The sequence below is a fragment of the Daphnia magna genome, linkage group LG10, assembly GCF_020631705.1.
Source record: "Daphnia magna isolate NIES linkage group LG10, ASM2063170v1.1, whole genome shotgun sequence".
Taxonomy (NCBI): Eukaryota; Metazoa; Arthropoda; class Branchiopoda; order Diplostraca; family Daphniidae; genus Daphnia; species Daphnia magna.
This window is the reverse complement of record NC_059191.1, coordinates 2,003,370-2,025,852: the sequence shown is the minus strand read 5'-3', so window position 1 is coordinate 2,025,852 and position 22,483 is coordinate 2,003,370. Positions and strand designations below refer to the sequence as shown.

Below are 22,483 nucleotides of genomic sequence, written 5' to 3'. Positions count from 1 at the left end.
TTGCGACTCGTCAAAGATATTATCAAAACGATGCGTGACTTGAATATGAAGGGGGGGCCACAATTCACAGGCCTTTGTAGTTTGGAAAGAAATTTGGAATTTTTATTTTCCTCACAAATCATGTCAGGGCTAACGTTTACGTAATTATTACGATTGATTTGAAATGCCAAGTAAATAGTCAAGGTTCAATTCTTGGAATGGAAGGTTATGGCAATTGTCATTCATATCGTTCTCTGTCTATAGTTCATGAGTGTGGAGCAATGTGCGTATTGCGTCAAGTAATTTGCAAGCTCCACAGTATCGTTCACATTAGTAAAGTGCAGGTGTCACGTCCTTTTGCTCTTCCCAGTGGCCTACAGTCTGACCTTTGCTGTAAGCTCTTCCACTGGTATGAGAAGGTCACCTCAGTTTTGGCATTCGCTACCCACAGACTTCGTGGAAAGGAAGATCCTCCTCATGAGAAACGCAATTAAACTAAGCTCATTGTCAGTCACACAACGGAATGAAGGATATCAAAAATTCTGCTCATGTTGTTCACCTTGCAATTTTTCAACTGTAAACGTGAGTGTAATTTATGAACGGTAGCCCATAGATTTATTACAAATAATAATTACGGGTACAATGAAAAAACATTAACCGTCACTGCACATTCCAAGATAATTTTTTTGTTTTCTTTCTAGGAAAGTAAATGAAGATTGGCATCTTCGCCCTCCTAGAACGAGTACATAATTAGTTCTGAACCGGTTCCAAAATAACTTTCTATAGTTACAGCAATTTGATTCTTCATGAAAAAAAACGACGGAATTCGCATTCAATTCGTTAAAAATAAAGAAATTAAACAAGAAACGAATTGCACTCGTGAGACGAGTCTCTCCTCAGGTTCAAAACTGCCGGCCCTCGCCCGGAACACCTCATTCTTTCACCAACGGAAGCAAATGGTTCAAGAACTTTCGTGTGGGAATGTTTCCCATTCATTCATCATCAACCTCTACTTGTCAACATCAATATGTTCTCGTTTTTTTTTTTTTCTCTTTCACTTCTGGTTTCTCTCCGGAAGTTCCATCGACCCGACGAGGGAATTCTCTCTTTCATTTCGTCGAACTGAGTGATCGTCCACTTCGCATCTGCTTGCCAATTAAACGTTGATTCTTGTCACTAGCGTGAGAAGTGTGCTACCGGTTGACAGAGACGTTCCTTTCACGTCCACTGTCGCATACGTGTTCAACATTGTACAAGGTCTACGGACCGAAATATATGTGTCACGCTGGAAATCGGCTCGTCGGAGATTCAACTGCAGATGCTTTCTTGCTGAATTGCGGATGAGAAAGTGCACGTATCGCTGTGTCATGAACGCGTGACAAGCAAAACTGAACAACGAATGAGCGCCGGCCTATCGCTTCACGCTTGTCGGGACAAAGCCTCGTTCTCAATACATTGAATTTCTTCCATCAGCTGCCAAAAAGAAGGTAACTATAAAAATAAAAAATAAAATGAATATAAGAAAGAAAGCCAACAGATTTGTCAAGTGCCAGGAATATCAACTATATTCTTTTCCAGTGTATACGATTTTGAAAAAAAAAAAGGGCTTTTTTCAGTAACATATCCGGGAGCCGTGGATAGAGAATTTTAATTAATTTGCTCGGAATCTTCCTGACCCAAACGGGAAACAGAATAAACAATTCTAGGTGCAAAACAGAATTAGAGAAAGCCCAAGTGCGTTAACCGATGATCATCAAACTGATTACGAGTATATATACCGATATCAAAATGCCAAAACCCAATTGCAATCACGCCGAATAATTAGGTCGTTGTGCACGAAAAATAGCGCTCGTGAGTCAAACATTAAAATTCTGCAAAAAGAGAAAACCCAGGGGCCCTGGACGATAGTCGTCTTCTGCCTGCGTTCAGTTTTCCTACGAGGACAACAAAAGAAAGAATTTCTTTTGTTTGCATATTCACTTTTTTTGCTGTTGTTGTTGTTTTCTGAATAAATTCTGTTTTGTCAATGAGGTCGAGTGAAAGCTGTCGCATTCTCGGGGGAAACTTTCCGTGGCGTCCGAACGCATTTCATTTGTCCCCTTGATTTTATATTTGCGTGACTTAAAAGTCACGGTAGCTCTCCATGTCGACTAGAGGGGATGATATCGTTCAACGCAACAGCAACTAAGATTCGCTGCACACATGACATGTTGGCGTGTTAACGTGCTGCCCAACAGGAGAAAGGGAAGCAACAGGAAGAGGGTCTCGTGAAACGCTGTAGCAAAAAAATCTCGTCCGTTTTCTCTGACTTTGATTTGTTGCAGACTGACTCGATTTCTTTTGTTTTCGGCAATTTGCCTTGGAGAGTTGGAGAACATACTTTAATGAAGAGTTACGTCAGCAGAGTCATTACAGTAATATCACAATAGCGCTTTTGACATGTTCAAATTAGGGGGTTTATATTGTACTTATGTCAAAATACGTAAGCTAGATTTAAATTATAGAACTGCGATCCTTTGATAAAAACAAGTTGTGTTTGCTTTGACATATTTGAAAATCACCATTCTTCTACGTGTGTTCATTAGTATTCCCTCTTATTATAATCTAAGCCTTTGTCTTGTAATTTGAGACCCGTTGTGGTAGACGTCAGCATCGTTTGCTCTGCTAAAGCGATAGACAAGTTCATGCTGTTTTCAATCAATCGTTATCGTTTCCTCTTTTGAAAATCACGAAGGGAGGGGGGGGGCAATGGGTTGTCCGTCCTCACGATTTTCTCGGAATAGACGACCTTCGTTCGATGGCTTGTAGTTCTTCTTGGCATTGTGTTATTAGGTTGTATAACAATAGACGAATAGAATTGTGAAAAAAAAAACATGTTGCCTATAGCTATAAAAATGCTGGTACAATAATTAGCGGAAGATTGAGGAATGCGTGGAATTCGAAGAAAGGAAATCTTGGATATTTGGGGGAACCTATTCTATGCAAGACGGGCACTTACGCAATCATAGCCAGTTAAGCGAGATTGAAGGAACGCCGTGACTAGCAACTTTCACCACCGTAGTTCACGATCAAGAGTCCAATTTTGAAACTTCAGGTAAATTTGATAGGTTGGGGCATTATGATAGATTTGGAATTATGAAATTGTGTTCCCTTTTCAATCCCGCGGCCATCAAGAATTTAGCGACATGTGCCAGAACATAGAACCGACTACGCACAGTCAACGTCGGGTACAAGCTTTTCGAATTAAATCACGTTCTCGAATCGTTATTGCAAATAAGGGGCGATCGAGTCGCACGTCATGTCTTTTCGTTCGATCGTTCCGAAATATCATATCATAGCTTTCAAAGCAAAATTTCTAAACGTATATAGTTGGCATTTTTACGTTTGACCTAGAACTATCACGCAATTTCTTTTGGTACGTACCTTTGTGGCACAAGAAACGCGTTCGGTTTCAAAACAGAAACACACATAAAAAAACTATGACAGACGTACCTGTCAATCAACTAATGTACAAATGCGAAAAACATCGGGAAAAAAGATGTAAGTTTTAGCTATATTGGTATACACTTTTTTTTAACGGATCGATTCATATTTTGACTGTTTTTGTGCTGCAAGCGAAGTTGATGATGTGTCAAGTCCCGATTTCATGTCACTTTTAGACGTTGAGTGAAGTTCAGATTTTGTTTTTTTTTCTCTCTCTCTCTTTTCCCGCAGAAAGTCCTAATAACACAAGAGATAAGCGAATTGTAATTTCTATTGCAGCACGGGATTTCGTCGACGATAGCTGTCCTTTTTCGTCGTCCGGACAATTTCAACAAGCGTGATCGTCTTAATTATCGAATCCAAACTAAACAATTTGAATTGTTGATCTACAGGTGACCTTACAATGCATTATGCTCTGCCAGAGCTAATTCCATTTTTGCAACCACAATTTAACGTGGACATTTCATATTCAAGGAACTTTGCATCATGGCATCTTGGATTGTCGGCTGCATGTTACCATCAACAACTAGCATTGGCCGTCATTTGACTTTATCCGTCAGTCTACAATCGGTCATCCTTCTATCATTGCTCATCATTTGCAATCAACAGATTTGTAGCGGTTACGAAGCAGAAGGAGGCGTTCAATTACGTGGCGGGCCTACTAACAACAACAGCGCTTACCTGCGCTTTGTGATGCTTCACGTTAGTCTCCGAATCGTGATCGAGCTTTTATCGCAGGGTTTTTCGTATTATTATTATCGTTTGAAAAATACAAACAATGCCATTAGTATTTATCGTTTACTGTTTTTAAGATAATTGTTATCTCTTTTAGCTTCCTCCGGTACTTATCGTTACAAGAAATTCGAGTAACCATATTACCAGCCTTGGCGGAATCGCCATGTCAGTTCTGGAATGGCTATCTCACACAATGAATTTCAGGTATGTCTGTTTCAAAATGTATTTGTTTTATTCAAAATTAAGTGACAGATTCTTCTTAACACCGGTATTGACTTAAATTGAGTGTGTAATTTAATCAGGTACGAAATTATACCAGACAATATTTACAGCGTCGAGAACAATGCTGCCGGAAAAGGTCTGATGAGCTACATCTTGGAAGGGGTAATGAATAATTACATTGAAAATCAATTTCTTAATAAATCAATAGAAAAGACAGGAAATGCACAGGAAACCGGAAAGGCCTCGACAGGCGGGACAGCAAGCAGAACAAATATACGTTATAACGTTTGTTAATCATATGCTTTTTTTTTGTTTTCTCCAGAGAGCTGAGGTCATCCTGGGAGGAATTGTTATAACAGCAAGCCGCTTTCAGAAGCTCAACTTTCCTTATCCGTTTGTTATTGGTCAATTTGGTCTTGTCATACCGAAACCGAGTTCCGAGGTTGATATCACAGCTGTCTGGAAGCCATTCCAGGGACAGGTATGAACATCACCATCACGAATGCGCATTAGCATACATCATTTTTAGGCTATTTATTCTATTGTGATTTATTTAGATCTGGACTTTTCTGGTTGTCTCTATGGGAATGACAATATTATGCCTGTATGGCATCAGTCATTGCATCAAAGATTACATGACAAATAAAGAAAATAAAAATGAATTAACTCACGGCAAGTTATTTGAAGATATCGGTCGAGCCTTTCAATACGTTTTTGGCGTAATTTTATCGCAAGGTAAAATTTTTTAAAGGCATTACGCAGAGACTAGATAGATTCTCATAATTTTCGTGTATTTCTTGCATATAGGTTTGCTAGCACAAGGTGGAACAAGCCGTGACCAGAAACTGACGATTCGCTTCCTGGCCGGGGCGTGGTGCACGGCCTGTTTCGTACTAGTGACAGCTTACAGTAGCGTCCTGATCTCATTTGTGACGTCACCTAATTACAAACCCATGATTCAATCTTTATACGACATACCTAAAAATCCTAAAGTCAAAATTACAGTCAATCGTGGATGGTCACCTGACCTTCTGTTTACGGTAAAGCCATCCAAGGTTTTAGCTCATTATTATTCAACTATAGCTGATGAACTGCTTTACATTTTCAGAACGCTGAAGATGGGATTTTCAAGTATCTGGGAGATCAATTGAGAAATGAACCTGATCTGCGTTGCAGCGAGACGGAACAATGTATGGAAAGGGTTAGAAAGGGATCAAGCGCTTACGTCCAAGTAAAAATCAATTCCATCGACACTCATATCATTCCAAAGATGGCGTCATTTATTTCTCAAATTTAGGAATATAGAACGATAAAAAATTACGTTGGAGAGGACCTGAAAAAAACTGGCCATTGTGATTTCACGATCGCGAAGGAACTTTTCTTTAGTTTCGGAGCGGGCCTTGCAATTTCAAAGCAAGCGGACGTCGAATACTACAACAGAGGGCAAGTTGATTTGCATATACAGATTTGATCACTTGATAAGATTTTTTTTTTTATTGATCTTTTTTTGTGTACGCGTTTTGTTAACATTCCACGAACGGAGAACTCTGCAGAATGCTAAAGGCTCACGAAGCTGGATTCGTCGATTTATGGTTCAGTCGCAATATGGCTGATGCGTCTCGTTGCTTGAATCAACGTGACGTCACCTCTGAGAAACAACGCGTCACACTTGGGGGTTTGAGCGGAGCTTTTCTCGCGCTGGGCTTTGGTTATGGTTTGTCAATCTTAAGCTTCTTCGGAGAATTCATATTCCGGCGTCGATAATCGCCCACATAGGAAGTCTGCAGACTATACAACCCGACGTGGAGCTTATTTTCATCAATGTGATGAAAATTTTACGTATTACACTCTTCTCTATAGATTTGCATTCCCACACTTTATAGTTGCATCTTTAGAAATTAGTAACAGTGTTTAAATGTCTTAGCAGAAGGAACTTATTCTGAAGAAGAGATCCCTTTTGATTGCTAGAAAATTATGTTAAATGTGTAGCTAGAAAGTATATGTGTTTTCACAAACGAGTGGAACTGTATTAGTTCACTCCCAGTCTGTGTTTTCATTCAAAGAGTAAATAATAAAGCAATAAAAGTCTCTTTGTCCTTTATACTCAATCAACGTAGCTGTCTGTTAGATTGTTTTTTTATACAGGCAGTGATAAGCAAACGCGTAAAACATTTCCAAACTGCCACGGATTTTCAACTTGGTCTCCGCGAGACGGTCTCGAAGGGTCGAGATCGTCACCGCTACATCCCAGAGGGACTATTCCAGTCCTCTGATTGGTACTCTCCACCCCTACACCTTTCCATGTCTTTCTGCTTTCCACTCCCACATTTTCCTGATGTACACAGTGTGGTTTTCCGTGGGGCTTCCGCTTTGATTTGTTTGTTTCTTTCGTGCATTTTTATTATTTACATTTATTGTTTGCTCTTTATTAAGTTTTTACAAATACAATATTTTTACTTAAATTAATTGTTTGTTTTTTTTCATTTTATATAATAGATTGAATTAAGTACCGGTGTGTTTTCTTAAATTAGTGTAAATTGTCACTCCATGGGGCTTGGGTTGGCGGTTCCAAAACCCGATCTTGTAATGATCGGGGAAACGATAAAAATAATTATAGGAATGGATATATCTTGATAAGATCTGTCCATTTCTGCAAAAATATTGCTTAAAAAGTAGGCTATTTATTGGAAGAGTAACCTGATTTACCATTTTCTTGGTAGGTCGGTGCGGTTTAGCGGGTATCCGGTAATCCACACCCCACAATAATACGTAATATTTAAATAATTTTTTGCGGGAAAATTATAAGACCAAAATAAATAAATTTTTCAGAAATGCATAGCTCTTGATAAGGGCTATCCATTTCTGTAAAATAATTAAGACAATTTTCATAAACAACATTTTTTGTCGTTTTTGCGCTCTAGAGATATAATCGATCTTATAGACTTAAGTAACAATTTTCATTGTTTTTGAAACTTTTTTTTTGTATGAATATTTTTTCATAAATTATAGAGAAATAGATAGCCCTTATCAAGAGCTATCCATTTCTGTAAAATTTTTTAATTTTGGTCTTGTAGTTTCCCCGCAAAAAATTATTTAAATTTAACGTATTACTGGAAGATGGGGGTTACCTTCGACCCGCTAAACCGCACCTACCTACCTGAAAAATGGCGAAGCGGTTTACTTCTCCAATAAGTACTTTTTAAGCAATATTTTTACAGAAATGGACAGATCTTATCAAGATATATCCATTCCTATAATTGTTAAAACTTTTGGTCTTATAGTTTTCCCGATTCTCCCAAAATCAGGTTTGGAAACCGTTTTTCTCCGGCCTGCACCAACCCAGTTGTTCATAAGTGATCATTCACAATAATTATAATGAAAACATACCGGTGTTTAATTCATTCCTGTTTTATACATTAAAAGACGATTTAATAAAGGTATAAATAGTGTGTTAGCATAAATAAATAAATTACAAACCATAAACGTAAACATAAATAACACGAAAAACAAACAAATGAAGGCAGCAGCCCGAGAAAAACTCCACACACGTAAAAACCCCACACACCACAAACAGAAGGGGTGGAGGGGATTTAGGGTGAGGAGAGGGAAAGAGCCAATAAGAGGGCCGCAATAATCCCTCTGTGATGTGGGGGTTTACTGTATGGAATCTTCCAGACTTTGCTTTTTCTTGTCTAAACTTGCCCAACTCTCTAGAGAGTTGGACAATATGTTTTCAACTCAGCAACAGCATTTTTTGCACTAATCCCATATTTCACTTTGCGAATCCCACCTCCTACTTTTTGTTTTCGACTTAACCAAATCAGTAAATCACTTAACCAGTTCTGCGTTCTCTAACGGCGGGAAAAGACGTCAATACAAGTCGTACAATCATTCGCGACATTTACCAACGGAAGTAGAGCGTCTAACTGAGGTCTTTAGAACACTTTACACTGACCCAAGTATATGAAATTGTCGACCAGAAAATTCTTTTGAAATCTTTTCATTTTTTTTTTATTGTGTTCTCGTTTTGCTACGCAATTGTCCACTAAACCGTGAATTCATGCAGCCAATAGGCCAAGTTACCGCTAGATTCCGAACCTCACAAACAGCGACAATTTACCTTCATTACCGTTGGCCACAAAACTCTTTTCTTGTCACCCAAAATCGGTGCTATATATTTATGGCCGTTTGCAGCGAATCCACGGTTTACGCGGTCTAACCGTTTCGGTTTAGACCTTTTTGTTTTTCCGTAGCCGTCATGAAAAAGTGACATTGAAATAACAAATATTTAAATATAATTCTTGCGACTGATGCCTTACTACACTGACACAAACAAATGATTTTAATGTACTTGCAATAAATGTTCATAATGCACCTAACCGATAGTTATTTAATAGGAGCGTGCTGTTTAGCCTCTTGCCCGGAGAATGGACGAATAAAAAATCTACAACGGAATATTATCGTAAAAAAAAAAAAGATGATGGTGAGAATGATAAGCAAAACGGTTGTTTGTTATCTTGAAGATTTCGTTGTGACCTGTATGCCATTATTCCTATAGGGAAGATCGTTCCGGTCCACTGAGGGCTGGGTAAGCAAAATGAGGCTGTCTCGGGAGTTCAATCAATTTGTGATGCTGCTGAAGGGGAGGTGCTCGAGAATACATCTGGATGAAATTGTTCCTGTTGGTTGTATGTTGCGGGTGGGGCCGAACAGGGTGTAGGCCACGATGAGGAAGATAACAATCTTGCGTCACTGGTCGAAGGCTGGACATTTTAAGGCCAAGACTGGCAACGACACTCCTGGCTTCTTTCATGACCCATGATTTCGGGAACGGTGATCTAGAGAGTAGCCACAGGGATTCTTCGACGTGTATAGACAAGCAAAAAATGGAGCAATGTTTTTGTCAAGTAAATTCTATTGGTCGTGCTGTTACCTCGGCGCTGGAATAGCCCACGATCTTCGCAACGATATTCGATGGCATAGTTTGTGTAATCGGTACTCAACACTTGATAGTCGTCCGCAGTAACTGGATAGGTACACCAATCATGCCAACCAGTAGCACATTGTTTGCCGTAAAATTGAATAAGAAAGATTGACGAGATTAGAAACTTCCAGGTTAAAAAAAAAAAATCGAACCTACATGGCATGCTGAAAAGTTGGCTAGTCAGTGTGGCTGGATCGTCAGCCATATCTTGGTAAATATCCATTTCAGCCGTCATTTTATTTTCCACCCTAGAAACAAGAGAAAATTGGGGTAAAAGTAAAACTGTACCTCTATTACATTATCTATCCACAGTTCACTTTTAGGAAGCAACTATAGTTAGAGGAACTTAAGGACGACACATCAGAATCCCGACCATTCAACGATATCGCTATAACGTACACGAAATCACGATAATCCATCCGCAACTTGTAGCGTCCTTCCACTTCGGGATCCGGATAATAAGTTTGCGTCCAACATTTGCCGCTCATTCCTGGGAAGGAGAAGTAGCGTTCGATTTGATACCAGGTCCCCAAGTACTAAATTAAATCCAATATAAAGTCCTCTATCATTACGGGAAGATGTGGTCACTTATACAGCCCCCATCAAAGGCCCTACCTTGTCCATTTCAAAATCCTTAAGGACGGAGAAAGATGGGCAATGTCCTATGCGGAGGATTTGCCCGGTTGTTGGGCCGGCAACCCAGAGCAGCACCAACAATGTGGCAAACTCTACAAGCGATTTCATTGTATGATAATGTTATGTTAAACCACGACATTAACAGGCAAAAGATACTCGGCAACTGAAGGTTGCTGCGGAAACAATCTCGACTTTAATGTAGTCATTTTCTTTCGAAGAAGTTCCGCAATGAGGGAAAAATGTGGCAGAGAGAAGGGAGGAAGCGTCTCGGGTTTGTGCTGTGATGTATGCTACCGGTGTCTGCAGATAACGGCGCATCGGCCGCTCGAAATATGACAGAGACAATATAGCTTTGTCAAGTCGACATAACGGGATATCTATACGTTAAGAATTTGTACAGTGTAACCAGTTCATTCCATCACAATGTAGCTCGATGCGCTCCGACGAATGCGACTATAGTAAATACTGTATAAAAACACTCCGTGAGCGACGGAACGTCCATAGTTGGTTGTTTACAAATTGCAGTGAATGGTGGGAAATTAGAGAAAGCCAAACATACTGTTGGAAATCCTTGATGATGTTCTATGCTTCATGGATGGATAGACTAATTGTACCTGGCATGGACACCTACTGATGGGGAATTCATATATAGTCCTATCTGCATTAACGTAATCCGCGAGTCCAGCGGGCGGAGGGTAGTTCGCTACTTTGTGCACCGTGCGATACTAGCAATCCGCAAAATCACGAACTGCATTATAAATGCGTTTTGATGAAATAAGCTATTTGAACGCGGAATCAATTCAACATGCAAAACGAATCGATTTCAACCTTGATTATGCATTTCTGTGTATTAAAAATACCCTTTACAACCTAAAAGATTTTGCGAATCGAATGCCAACATTTTGGCAGACATTCTTTGCATGTGTTAGTTGATTAGGAACGAAACAGCAAACGACCTGCAAACCAAACAAGGACAAACTGCACCAACATAATCAAAGGTACAGCTCCGTGACGACTTGACGATGACTTGGCATCGCAAAATTTGAGACCGTCTCCAACGCAAGCTGCGTATGCCATTACGTGGGCGATGTAATGTTGCTCGTAGACACCCTGGAAAAGGTGCGCCTGGGGACCAATAGCGAATATGGCCACGTCATCACCCCCGTGAGTTTCAGAGCCAATGGGCACGGCTGACGGCTGAAGATATGAATCAGCGGCTGGAGAGACGAATCAATTTCGGGTGTTAAAATAAACCCATTACAATAAAAGCAGTCATTAGAAAGTTATATTGCATACTTGTGTCGACGTTAGTTAAATTGATGCGCTCTCCATTGGCGAATGTCGTATCGTAACCAGGGCCGTTAGCGTAAGACAGCGTTGTGTAGGGCTTATCATCTTCACCCATATCACCAGACAAACCTATACGATTTCAAATCAATTTCTGTTAATATTGACGTGGTATTGTACCCGTGTCTTTATCTAATTCTATTATATAAGTTACGTACATATTGACATGGTCCACATTAACTTATCGTTATTAGACACAACTCCTATTTTCTACATATACCTAACAGATTGTTGCCACGATCGGGATAGCCGTTGATTGTCAAAGTATGTGAGTGATCTGCAGTAACGATGATGAGGGTGTCGTCCGTGCTAGTCAGTTCCAATGCAGCCGCAACGGCCAAATCAAATTGGATAGCTTCCTCAAGGGCCAATTTAGCTCGTCCGTCGTGATGCGCTTGATCGATCCTTCCACCTGAAAAATGAGTCGGGCATTAAAAATTAGGATATGAACGGATGGGGTTTGGAATGCCATCGCAACTAACCTTCGACGAGAAGGACGTAACCATTGGTCTCCTTCTGTAACATTTGAATGGCTGTTCGCGTCATTTGTTCCAAAGTCGGATTGTTTGCAGTGCTCGATTCCATAAAGTATTCCATATGAGCTGGGCTGAATAAACCTGGAACATTTAATTACGTGCATACAAAAATCAATCAAATTGGTCAATCAAAGAATGGTACCCTATAGACAAATATTTACCGAGCACTGCATCAGTTCCTGACACGGTTAAATTAAGCAATTCATCGCGACTGGTCACATATTTTCCAGTCGGATGGGCTTTTTTCCATTCGTCAATCAAATTTTTTCCATCTCTACGGCGCCCGTTTTCCTTTGTTTCAATGTCGGGCATTGTATTCGGCATAAAGTACGATCGACCACCTCCCAAAATCACCTGTCCAAAACCATTGATTGTTGTAGCACGTGAAAACTCATAAAATCATATCGAGTGTCAACTTTAAAATTTTTGCCGGGATCGTTGAGAACAAGTTGTTCAGCAATGTCGTCACAAGTGGTCGTGTCAACGCCATCGAAAGACTGGGCGTAATCATCTTCCCAATCACGATTGGCAACGTGAGCGTACGTTCCAGCTGGGGTTGCGTGAGTGACTTTTGTCGTCGTCACGATACCAGTACCTTTGTTGGCGGCCTTCAATTTTAATGACATGCAAAACAATCTCAATCAACAAAGATGTCATATCTGTAACAAACACATACCTGAGCCCAAGTCATAATTGAGCTGACTCGATTAGCAGCATCATTTTGTGTCGAACAATCCTTGTAAACGACATTGATGTCCAAACCTATGGTATCGATGTCTGTCTTGACACCGCATAAATAAGCGGTTGCCGAGCAGGCTGAATCGGCGACTTGCGCGTCCGTGCAGTACGTCTGTAAAATGATAGGACACGTAACCAATTTGAAACTGATTCATCCGGCCGTGGCGAAACTTACTCTTGATAAAGCAGAGTAAGGAAATTTATCGAATGTGAGTTGCTCCTCTTCACCAGTTTTGCCGGCCTTCTGCCCCTTATAGATTCGTGCGGCAGTCACCGTAGCGATTGACATACCTTACGTTTGCCATGAAATGGAGGAGAACACGAATTAGTTTTAGTCTCGAACGTGAGGAAATCAAACTAACCATCGCCCAGGAATAAAATGACGTTTTTGGCTTTGGCCTCGATGGGTTTTTTGTTTAATTCTGCTTGCAGAAGAGCCTGGGCTGTGCTCTTCCAAAACGCAGCATCTGTAAAGTCGTTCCAAAAGATTAAACCATGAGCAGTTTACAGAGATTGTTTCTGCCATTCAACCTTCGGTGATGGCTCGATTCCTTTGATTGTTGGATCGAGACGAGTGATGTGGAATACGGTGGTACTCGTCCGCGTTACTTACACCGATCAATGCCGCAGACAAAAACAATAGCAGCAAAGAGCTGGCTAATGTGAAACTGATAGACAACTTCATTTATGTTGTGATCCGCTGCAACGTGATCTCACTCTCCGGATGAAACTTCTGACAGTGAATGAGAGCTCGTGAATAAAAAAGTCCATATTTGACTAACGGCATTAGCATACGAATTGGGCAGTGGAAGAAACTATGTTGAACGAGATCTTTGCCCTGTTTCATCAACTGATTGTCGCACACAAACCTAAAGGAAAGGTCGTTTGGTCATGTGCGTTGCTTTGTTCATCGCTATCAGAACGAGATAAAGTCTCAACACCTAGCCAGGAGGATGAAAGGTGAGATCGTGCCCTAGTCGAATCATTTTTATTAGACTATACTCTGCATTGTTTTGATTGATAACAGTTACGGACCTACCAGCCTCCGTATCTATAAGCGCAGTAATAATAAGATGATAACCGCTACACTTGATAGCCTTAAACATTTATCACCCCTAAAGTCTGTAAACTTAGGTACACTAGCCCCTGTTTTTCTTTGTATAACCAAAGTCCATATGGATCTGCCATTGATATCCGAAAACACGCAAAGTTGCTTGGAAAAACAGTCGAACAATCGTTAAAAAATAAATCGATTTAAAAATTTTATTCCGGTTTTTGAACAGAACGTGTAATATCAAACAAGAGGTTGGTCAATAGAAAAATATAATTTGTTATGAACTTTTATTATTAGTGGATGTAGCCAATTGAAGATAATTTTTCAATTTCCAAATCTCAGTGCACATTTGGTCATTGCCATAGGTATATAAAATCCAGTTTTTATATTTAATTAAATTAACTATTTAATAACGACTTCGCGGAACGTCGCAGAATTTGACACCGGGGCCGATACAGGCTGCATATCCCATGACGTGGGCGATGTAGTGCTGCTCGTAGACGCCCTGGAAAAGATGGGCTTGAGGACCACGAGCAAAAATAGCGACATCATCGCCACCGTGAGTCTCGGACGCAAGAGGAACTAAGGCTGGCTGCCTGAATGTATCAGCAGCTATAATGCAATAAATCATAACACGTCAATGAATATTTAAGTATACGTAAACATGAATAGCGCAGTAACACGTAACGAAGAAATAAAACGAATTATTACTCGTATCGACATTGGTCAAATCAACACGGTCTCCTCCCAAGTAGCCGTTAACGTAGCCGGGTCCGTTGGCATAATTCAGAGTTGTGTATGGTTTTAGATCAGAAGCCAAATAACCGACCAGGCCTATCGTTAAATGATTAAGTTTGAATTAGGTCATGAAATAAGATATGAACGATGTAAACAACACATTTTAGGCTAAGAACACACGACTGACCTAGAATGTCGTTGCCACGATCGGGATAGCCGTTGATTGTCATGGTGTGTGAGTGATCTGCCGTAACGATGATGAGCGTATCAGCTGGGTCTGTTAAATTGACTGCAGCGGAGATTGCCAAATCGAATTGGAAGGCTTCTTCAAGGGCTACTTTAGCCCGTCCATCGTGATGGGCCTGATCGATCCTTCCGCCTGAACAAAAAATGAATCAGAAGTCAGTCAAGTGATCGATCGATGGCGAGAACGTCGATCAAAACAAAACGAACCTTCGACGAGCAGAACATAACCGTTGGCCTCTTTTTGCAACATTTGGATAGCTGTCCTCGTCATCTCTTCCAATGTAGGATTATTAGCCGTGCCGGATTCCAAAAAGTATTCCATATGAGATGAACTAAATAAACCTGAAACATCAGTTTGCATTAATCAATTAAGTTCAATTATGATTTATCAATAGAAAATGACGAACAAACCGAAGAGAGAATCTGTTCCAGCAACATCAAGATTAACCAATTCATCGCGAGTGGTTATATATTTGCCAGTCGGGTGATTAGCCACCCACTGTCCAATCAAATCCTTGCCATCTCGACGACGGCCAGCTGCTCCGGTTTCAGGATCTTGGGCTGTCCTTGGTGTGAAGTAAGCACGTCCACCTCCCAAAATGACCTGTCCGACAGACAATGTTCATGTGAATTAGCTGACATTCTAATGGATTAAAGGTTAATTACCTTAAAATTTTGGCCAGGATTATTAAGGACGAGTTGTTCTGCAATGTCATCGCAAATGGTTGAGTCCGCACCATCGAAAGATTGCGCATAATCGTCTTCCCAATCGCGATTTGCAACGTGAGCGTACGTTCCAGCTGGTGTGGCGTGAGTGATACGTGTCGTTGTCACGATTCCCGTTCCTTTGTTAGCAGCCTGCGTTCACCAATAACCAACATTACAGTTATAGTAATCGCAGCAGTTTTCGCGGACAACTTTAACTGATTAATGGCTATCCTCTACCATACCTGGGCCCAGGCCATAACGGAATCAACTCGTGTGGCTGGATCATTCTGGGTAGTACAATTATTGAATTCGACGTTGGCATCTATTCCGATCGTATCCGTGTCAGTCTTGACACCACACAGGTAAGCGGTGGCAGAGCAGGCAGAATCGGCTACTTGGGCATCCGTGCAATAGGTCTTATTTTAATGTAAGGACATAAGTCATATGTAATTAACATACACCTCTGATGCTTAATTTATAGGTATAATTTAGAATGCAATTTACCCTTGATAGAGCGGTGTAAGGAAATCGATCAAAGTACAGCTGTTCTTCTTCTCCAGTTTTGCCTGCCTTCTGTCCCTTGTAGATCCGTGCGGCCGTTACGGTCGAGATTGACATACCTACGCATCAAATTGTAATTGAAACACGATAAATCGATAGATACACATCGTATTGAAAACAACTAACCATCGCCGAGAAAGAAAATGATATTCTTGGCTTGGCTATTGATCCGCTGTTTGCCCAGTTCGTCGAGAAGCAGTTGCTGGCCAAGTTGATTCCAGTACGTTGCGTCTGTTAAAGAACATCACGGCACTTAATCAAAATTGTAGGAGGCAAGCTAAACAAAAGAGAAAAGGTTTTACCTTCGGTAACAGCTCGTTGGGCTTTGCGAGCAGCTCTAGCTGCAGCACGATCTCTGCTTCCACTGTGTTGTCCATCACCGAAAACGACACCTGTCAAGGACAGAATCAACGTCGTCGCCAACAAAATCTGGGAGTACATCATCCTTGACTGAAGATCAACGATCTATGCCATTCGAGCTGCCCTTGTTTGACATATTTATGGGCTTCGATACTCGTCTGGCCTGCCAAAAAAATTCAGGAGGGAGGAGGAACGATTTTGTTGTTTCCCTAGACAACTGCCACTCATTGTTTTTATTTTGTTTTATTTTTCAGGTGAGAGGGTATTCATACCGGACAGCTTAAGTATTTTTGATAAACCCATACGGACAAAATCAGGAATGGAATGCCCATTGTCTCCTCCCACTGGGCTAACCACTGATCTGACAGCAATCAACGTCGTTGTAATCTTGCAGTTAAATATACGTGCACGAACCGATGACATATCATTTTGATAGGGGATTATATTATCATGGGGGAAATTTTTTGTGTGTGCATGTACAGTATAAGTGGGGATTGAGGATTACGATATAATCGATTAATAATTCCATCAGACTTTGTTTACCGATGGTGCCGTGCGCATCGTGAAAAACGTACCAAGTATACAATGCCAGTCCGGTTCGTATGGTTCTCATATCGCTCTTGATACCACACCGGATAACCCCAATCACAAAACAAAACATCCGTTCTCGAGGTTACAAGTTCATAGGTATAAACTAACTTGAATTGTCACCTTCGCTGCGTACCACGTCAGCCAGTTGCATCATTTCTCTGTATCCAATTAGTTTTCATGCAGTTACCGGAGCAAGGTTTGATTAGAACACCTTGAGATGAGCACTTGATTCGATCATCAGTCGCTTTGTCAGCTGCTTAAACGAGACACTATCATGTATAGTCTTGTACTCTTAGTACCACACAGAACAATAAAATAAGCCTTTGGAAGTGGGGCGTAAATCACGTAAGGAGTACATAAAAATACGGAAGAGGAAAAAGTTTTCCGCTAGGGATTATGTCTAGATGAGATATTTCTCTCAGTAGATGGCTTTAGTTGTAATAGGTCTCAATAGAGACGTCTTATTTACGAAGGATTGGAGTAATGAAACCCATGTTTGCCGAATCAGTTTTTCACTTTTTCATTTTTGGCCAAATTTAAAATTTGGCTTAAATTATATAATTTCGATTCAGAACTGAATGAAAATAACGGAAATCAGATTTATTTTTAAATTAACCTAATACATTTTTAATTAAACGTAAAATACATAGTTGGTGCACCATAATAGCTATTTGTTTTCTTTTATTTTAAAAACGTCTTGTTTATCCAGAAAACTAATAATTTAATCGAAATCAGCGTTGAATTTTAATTGTTTTATTCTACAAGGCTATCGGGAACACCGGGAGCCGTTGAGTTATGTAATTGACAAACGACCAAAATAGAAATACTTCAAAATAATATTCGTAAATAACAATTTCAAATAGAAGCGTATATTACCGCACGATAGGGCTCGGCCCGGTTCTCGAAAACCCGGGTTACCCTAGGATCGTAGCCAAATATAGTCGCCCACGGGCGAACCGGTTAGCCTATTTGCTAAAATAGGTAGGCTGGGCCAGTTTTGATGGGTAAACGGGTATACCCACCACCATCTTAAAAAAAAAAGCTGGGATGGCGCCAAATAAAAATCCAAAAAATTAAAAAATACCCTTGTCCGGGGTTCGTACCAACCCCGGTCTATGCAAAAAAATGAAAAATATCACTTGTCCGGGGTTCGTACCAACCCCGGTCTAATAAAAAAATTGAAAAATACACTTGACCGGGGTTCGTACCAACCCCGGTCTATTAAAAAAATTGAAAAACACACTTGTCCGGGGTTCGTAACAACTCCGGTCAATGCAAAAAAATTTTAAATACACTTGTCCGGGGTTCGTACCAACTCCGGTCTAATAAAAAAAAAGAAAAATACACTTCTTCGGGGTTCGTACCAAACCCGGTCTGATAAAAAAATTGAAAAATACACTTGTCCGGGGTTCACACCAACCCCGGTCTATGCAAAAAATTGAAAAATACACTTGTCCGGGGTTCGTACCAACCCCGGTCTAATAAAAAGATTTAAAAATACACTTGTCCGGGGTTCGTACCAGCCCCGGTCTATGCAAAAAATTGAAAAATGCACTTGTCCGGGGTTCGTACCAACTCCAGTCAATGCAAAAAAATTGAAAATACACTTGTCCGGGGTTCGTACCAACCCCGGTCTATGCAAAAAATTAAAAATAAACTTGTGCGGGGTTTGTACCAACCCCGGTCTATGCAAAAAACTGAAAAATACACTTTTCCGGGTTTTGTACCAACCCCTGTCTAATACAAAAATGGAAAAATACACTTGTACGGGGTTCGCACCAACCCCGGTCTATTACGGAACGCCAAATGACCCATTTTTTTATGGACTACTCTAATTGGCGATTATGTCCATTTTTTTCATTTTTTCCCTCATTTTATGGTATACTAGTAACGCCATTTAGCGGTCAAAATTAGCACTACAATGGGGGAGTCAGCATAGACCTCGCCCCAAAGGAGGAGGAGCCCCTAAAGTATTGTATAGGGGAAATCGATTGCTGTTCCGATGTACATCGACTGCTAGTGTATTGCGTTAAAGTCAAACAGTGTTTTTTATAAAGTATCTGTGAAGAAAAATGAATCATCTTACAGTGGATAACATCAAAAGCTATCTAAGTAAAATAATATATTTTAATTATGCATAACGATTGGCTAAAACCTGTTAAACATTCTAGGTCTTGGGTTTCTGATAAGGGAAATAGCAGAAGAAGCCCATATTTCTTACAGTACCTTAAGAAAATTCATGGCACGCAATCAGCTTTCAGTAAGAGACACATATACTCCAATGTTGGAAGATGTATTGCAGACCATTATATATCAGATGTGCTGCCAAAACCCTTGCCTGGGTGTGAAAATGGTTGTGGGCAGACTCCATGCAATGGGCCATCGTATTCAAAGGGAAAGAGTGCGAACCCTAATGACCTCTCTCTTTGGTTCAAGACCTATGAATCGAAGACTAAAGAGACGGGCATATTATGTTCGTGCCCCCTTGTCAATGATTCATATTGATGGAAACCATAACCTTATTATGTAAGTGAAAATTTTTTATAACTTACTCGTACATGCAACTAACTGCTGAATTTATTTGTGATATTTCTACAGGTGGCGCTTTGTTTTCCATGGTGGTATTGATGGCTTTTCCCGTTTGATTTTCTTTCTAAGGGTTGCAAATAACAACAGGGCAAGAACAGTACTGGACGGGTTCCTGGATGGGGTTAAATTTTATGGCCTTCCTTCTCGTGTGAGGTAAGCTCAAATACTTGTCACATTTGTAATACTGTAATAACAAAGTAATCTATCCATAGATCTGATCATGGTGGGGAAAATATTCTAGTGGGATATTTAATGCTTCTTAATCGAGGACTTAACAGAGGCAGTTTCTTAACTGGCCGGTCGGTCCACAATCAAAGAATAGAGAGGCTCTGGCAAGACGTATGGGCAAGCTGCACCTCCGTTTTTTACGAGTTATTTATGTGAGTAAATAAAATTGAAAAAATTCTTTCCTTTTTCCTTTTTCTGTAGTTAGGAGTTCGCTTTTGTTGACGAAAAAATTAGTAAGTTTTTTTGTAATTTTTTTATTTATAGGAATATGGAACGAAAAAGAATTCTGAACCGCTATTCGGAGTTGGATCTGTATTGCCTCCATTTGATTTTCAATCCTGTAATTCAGCAGCATGTCGACGAATTCATTGACGCATGGAATCTTCATCCCATTCGCACTGCGCCTGGTTCGTCTTCCCCAGTTCGTCTTTTTATGACAGGGTTGGCGGCCTTAAAAAGAAAATCTGTCGACGAAGGAAAAGAGTTTACAGAACTCGTTCAGGTATGGGTTTCATTACGTACACTAACATAAAATTAGAATTATAAAAATTATTAAAGCTTACCTTTAAATCATTGCAGAATATGGAAATTGAAGAACTCGGTGACGATATCGAGGATGATACATCTTTGGAAATCGAGCATGTGGAAGTTCCCGAAATCATCGTAGATTTGGATCCACGGATGGAACGTCGTTTAAAAAGAAAGTATGGATTTCTTCTGTGCCGACTTCCGGTAGCTGTACGGAAGTATACCAAACTTCGTCGGGAACTTTTGGCTGCCTACGATTAATGTTGGTGCCTATGCTCGATTAGTTTTGTTCCGCGCTTTTGGCAAATACACCCGGGCCACAACGGTTACCCTGTGCAAATTTTTTTTTTTTCGGTGTGATGCAACAAATTACTCGTTTCTGTCTGCGTCTAGGCCGTTGTTTTATTATTTATTTGTCTGTAATGCAAACGGATTTTTTGGTATAATCAAAATAAATTTTAAATACCTAATCGACAAACAAATTTCTTTATTCGTATTGGTTACATGCAGTTGCATGGAACTGACAGGGCATGTCACATTACGGCATATCTTGATTGTAATACTATCGAAAGTGAGAAAGAGAAGCAAATGATAAAGCAGTAGCACTTAAACTAGTACGTCTTCCTTTTTCTTGGGCGATGAATTTTCTCAGTGCAGCTATCGATATGGCTGGCCCACAATGTAATGGGGACGGCTTCTTCGCATATGTCGCAGTCCACCATCTCCTCCGATAAGTCATACACGATACCTTTCTTCAGGGGAACAAGAACAATCATTTTCCCTGCCAAACGCTAAATAGAATTAAAAACATTAGTTTCGATTTCTACGTACATGAAATGGAACATATCTTACCTTCAATAAACGGGCAGCAGGCGGGGTATAATGCTGCATGGTCAACTGACGGCTAATTCCCTGCATTTTGGTGCAAATATAAAATTTGTCTATCTCGTGAAGACGCGGAAAAGTCCTAAGAGAAATAAGACATTTACTAGAATTTGTAAGTACTGTAACTCCTACTTCTACGCTAATACCTTTTAAACACTCGTAGTACGTGTTTTGGCGAGCCATTGGAGCGAAATTGGATATCGCAACGCAGCCCAAGTCCAGCAGCAGCAAGGCTCTCGTGCTCCAAGGTAGGAGGCAGTTCCCTGGCATCCGCGGTGGCCATGAGGAACAAATCTTTGATAAAAAAATCGTCTTTTTCCTCCTTGGAAGCTGAACAAGAAAACTTTAATCATGCTTTATACTGCTCACTTTAAGCAATGAAAACAAACTTGTACCTTTTGGTGGGGCAGGAGTTTTGTTGAATTTTCTCATTAAGGTTTTCATTTCACTTTTCGGTGATGTAAAGTAATGGCGTCTGCGGTCAAACTTCTTTTTTGATTTTCTGTTTGATCTGTCACTCTCTGATGAATCTGACGATTGTGACGTCGATGATGTAAAAGACGATTCAGAATGACTATGGCGACAGGTGGCAGTCTTTTTCCTTTTCTTCTTGTTTTTTTTATTTTCCTGAACTGCGGCTTCTTCAGCGCCTTCCCTTTAGCTGAAGTCAGACTCTTTTCCTTTCCGCCATGAGAAAAATCAGTAGTAGACTCAGTGGACGATGACAGGATCAAAGTTGCCCTTTCCAGTTGGTCAGAGTGTAATTCTTTGATCGGAACGCCGGCCTTAGCGGATGGGCCCGCGGTTGGTGCCTGCGGCACTGTAGCTTGGCATGTCGATAACTTTACGTGATCAATTAGGGCCATAAAGTCGTAATCCGTACGAATGTTTAAGTCAACTTGCGCACGACCTCCACTAATGAATGTAACACTTCGACACAGCGGGCACTTGATGGATGAGTCTAGCACATCATCTACCAGATTCTGAATTCAAAATATTTGTTATTTTCTATTACATTAAAAAATGGTAGCCTATGACGAATCACATTAGCGAAATACTTACAATGCAACACTCTAGGCAATAGCGATGATGACATAGCAATAACTTGGCAGGACGGAAATTATCAAAAGGGGATCTGCAAACCGAACAGGCTATTATATTAAAGAGATCAGACATCTTCTCTGCACCGCGGAAGGACTGGCAAGTGAATGATGACTTTAGGTCTTTTCGCAACGATTTACATGGAGGAAAGGGCCATTTTAGCCATTCTTTGACCTCTATGGATTTGATTCTCCGAATTTCTTTTTTAAGTTCACGCCCTATGATGCAAAATAT

The 22,483-nt window shown here is 40.4% G+C and overlaps 6 protein-coding genes and 1 long non-coding RNA gene across 8 annotated transcripts; 3 read left to right on the top strand and 4 right to left on the bottom strand.

The window, feature by feature from the left end:
- Positions 1-78: 78 nt before the first annotated feature.
- LOC116932792 (ionotropic receptor 93a) lies at positions 79-6,509 on the top strand. Its single transcript, XM_045180145.1, has 12 exons — positions 79-561; positions 681-1,466; positions 3,742-3,854; positions 3,937-4,164; positions 4,295-4,401; positions 4,500-4,581; positions 4,742-4,900; positions 4,977-5,154; positions 5,227-5,459; positions 5,528-5,650; positions 5,717-5,862; positions 5,973-6,509. The coding sequence occupies exons 4-12, from the start codon at positions 3,949-3,951 to the stop codon at positions 6,181-6,183; spliced, it is 1,455 nt and encodes a 484-aa protein (XP_045036080.1). The 5' UTR covers positions 79-561; positions 681-1,466; positions 3,742-3,854; positions 3,937-3,948; the 3' UTR covers positions 6,184-6,509.
- Positions 6,510-8,043: 1,534 nt separating this feature from the next.
- On the top strand, positions 8,044-9,118 carry LOC123477015. Of its 2 annotated transcripts, XR_006652118.1 has the most exons (3): positions 8,044-8,378; positions 8,817-8,902; positions 8,978-9,118. It is a non-coding gene; the product is annotated as an uncharacterized LOC123477015 (long non-coding RNA). The 2 variants fall into 2 exon arrangements; XR_006652119.1 differs by lacking the exon at positions 8,978-9,118 and having other exon boundaries at positions 8,486-8,960.
- LOC116931955 (apolipoprotein D) lies at positions 8,698-10,155 on the bottom strand. Its single transcript, XM_032939641.2, has 5 exons — positions 10,019-10,155; positions 9,803-9,939; positions 9,560-9,651; positions 9,353-9,445; positions 8,698-9,279 (listed from the first exon to the last, which is right to left on the bottom strand). The coding sequence occupies exons 1-5, from the start codon at positions 10,145-10,147 to the stop codon at positions 8,972-8,974; spliced, it is 759 nt and encodes a 252-aa protein (XP_032795532.2). The 5' UTR covers positions 10,148-10,155; the 3' UTR covers positions 8,698-8,971.
- Positions 10,156-10,868: 713 nt separating this feature from the next.
- LOC116932349 (alkaline phosphatase) lies at positions 10,869-13,426 on the bottom strand. The gene is made up of 10 exons (XM_032940136.2): positions 13,192-13,426; positions 13,023-13,127; positions 12,836-12,951; positions 12,599-12,772; positions 12,339-12,530; positions 12,084-12,276; positions 11,869-12,003; positions 11,607-11,798; positions 11,336-11,458; positions 10,869-11,256 (listed from the first exon to the last, which is right to left on the bottom strand). Exons 1-10 carry the CDS (start codon positions 13,343-13,345, stop codon positions 10,973-10,975), a joined length of 1,668 nt encoding a protein of 555 aa, XP_032796027.2. The 5' UTR covers positions 13,346-13,426; the 3' UTR covers positions 10,869-10,972.
- A 483-nt stretch (positions 13,427-13,909) lies between these two features.
- Positions 13,910-16,658, bottom strand: LOC116932350 (alkaline phosphatase). Its single transcript, XM_032940137.2, has 10 exons — positions 16,270-16,658; positions 16,094-16,198; positions 15,911-16,026; positions 15,649-15,822; positions 15,365-15,556; positions 15,110-15,302; positions 14,906-15,040; positions 14,640-14,831; positions 14,426-14,548; positions 13,910-14,326 (listed from the first exon to the last, which is right to left on the bottom strand). Exons 1-10 carry the CDS (start codon positions 16,409-16,411, stop codon positions 14,121-14,123), a joined length of 1,578 nt encoding a protein of 525 aa, XP_032796028.2. The 5' UTR covers positions 16,412-16,658; the 3' UTR covers positions 13,910-14,120.
- A 2,256-nt stretch (positions 16,659-18,914) lies between these two features.
- LOC116935185 lies at positions 18,915-20,714 on the top strand. The gene is made up of 6 exons (XM_032942536.2): positions 18,915-19,030; positions 19,090-19,444; positions 19,517-19,660; positions 19,720-19,887; positions 20,000-20,237; positions 20,315-20,714. Exons 1-6 carry the CDS (start codon positions 18,991-18,993, stop codon positions 20,522-20,524), a joined length of 1,155 nt encoding a protein of 384 aa, XP_032798427.2. The 5' UTR covers positions 18,915-18,990; the 3' UTR covers positions 20,525-20,714.
- A 68-nt stretch (positions 20,715-20,782) lies between these two features.
- LOC116935186 lies at positions 20,783-22,358 on the bottom strand. The gene is made up of 5 exons (XM_032942538.2): positions 22,211-22,358; positions 21,544-22,131; positions 21,295-21,478; positions 21,116-21,230; positions 20,783-21,054 (listed from the first exon to the last, which is right to left on the bottom strand). Exons 2-5 carry the CDS (start codon positions 21,590-21,592, stop codon positions 20,875-20,877), a joined length of 528 nt encoding a protein of 175 aa, XP_032798429.2. The 5' UTR covers positions 21,593-22,131; positions 22,211-22,358; the 3' UTR covers positions 20,783-20,874.
- Positions 22,359-22,483: the final 125 nt, after the last annotated feature.

Coding starts and splice junctions, on each gene's coding strand:
- LOC116932792 (XM_045180145.1), top strand. CDS start 3,949: ATGGCATCTTGGATTGTCGGCTGCATGTTACCATCAACAACTAGCATT. Junction 4,901..4,976: donor GGAAGCCATTCCAGGGACAG/GTATGAACATCA, acceptor TGATTTATTTAG/ATCTGGACTTTTCTGGTTGT. Junction 5,155..5,226: donor TGGCGTAATTTTATCGCAAG/GTAAAATTTTTT, acceptor TCTTGCATATAG/GTTTGCTAGCACAAGGTGGA.
- LOC116931955 (XM_032939641.2), bottom strand. CDS start 10,147: ATGAAATCGCTTGTAGAGTTTGCCACATTGTTGGTGCTGCTCTGGGTT. Junction 9,940..10,018: donor AGGATTTTGAAATGGACAAG/GTAGGGCCTTTG, acceptor GATTTAATTTAG/TACTTGGGGACCTGGTATCA. Junction 9,446..9,559: donor CCAACTTTTCAGCATGCCAT/GTAGGTTCGATT, acceptor GTACCTATCCAG/TTACTGCGGACGACTATCAA.
- LOC116932349 (XM_032940136.2), bottom strand. CDS start 13,345: ATGAAGTTGTCTATCAGTTTCACATTAGCCAGCTCTTTGCTGCTATTG. Junction 12,277..12,338: donor ATCCCGGCAAAAATTTTAAA/GTTGACACTCGA, acceptor GGTTTTGGACAG/GTGATTTTGGGAGGTGGTCG. Junction 11,799..11,868: donor TTACGTCCTTCTCGTCGAAG/GTTAGTTGCGAT, acceptor CTCATTTTTCAG/GTGGAAGGATCGATCAAGCG.
- LOC116932350 (XM_032940137.2), bottom strand. CDS start 16,411: ATGATGTACTCCCAGATTTTGTTGGCGACGACGTTGATTCTGTCCTTG. Junction 15,041..15,109: donor TGGAACAGATTCTCTCTTCG/GTTTGTTCGTCA, acceptor CTGATGTTTCAG/GTTTATTTAGTTCATCTCAT. Junction 14,832..14,905: donor TTATGTTCTGCTCGTCGAAG/GTTCGTTTTGTT, acceptor TTTTTTGTTCAG/GCGGAAGGATCGATCAGGCC.
- LOC116935185 (XM_032942536.2), top strand. CDS start 18,991: ATGAATCATCTTACAGTGGATAACATCAAAAGCTATCTAA. Junction 19,445..19,516: donor GGAAACCATAACCTTATTAT/GTAAGTGAAAAT, acceptor ATATTTCTACAG/GTGGCGCTTTGTTTTCCATG. Junction 20,238..20,314: donor AGTTTACAGAACTCGTTCAG/GTATGGGTTTCA, acceptor AAATCATTGCAG/AATATGGAAATTGAAGAACT.
- LOC116935186 (XM_032942538.2), bottom strand. CDS start 21,592: ATGAAAACCTTAATGAGAAAATTCAACAAAACTCCTGCCCCACCAAAA. Junction 21,479..21,543: donor AACTCCTGCCCCACCAAAAG/GTACAAGTTTGT, acceptor TTTCTTGTTCAG/CTTCCAAGGAGGAAAAAGAC. Junction 21,055..21,115: donor CTGCTGCCCGTTTATTGAAG/GTAAGATATGTT, acceptor AATTCTATTTAG/CGTTTGGCAGGGAAAATGAT.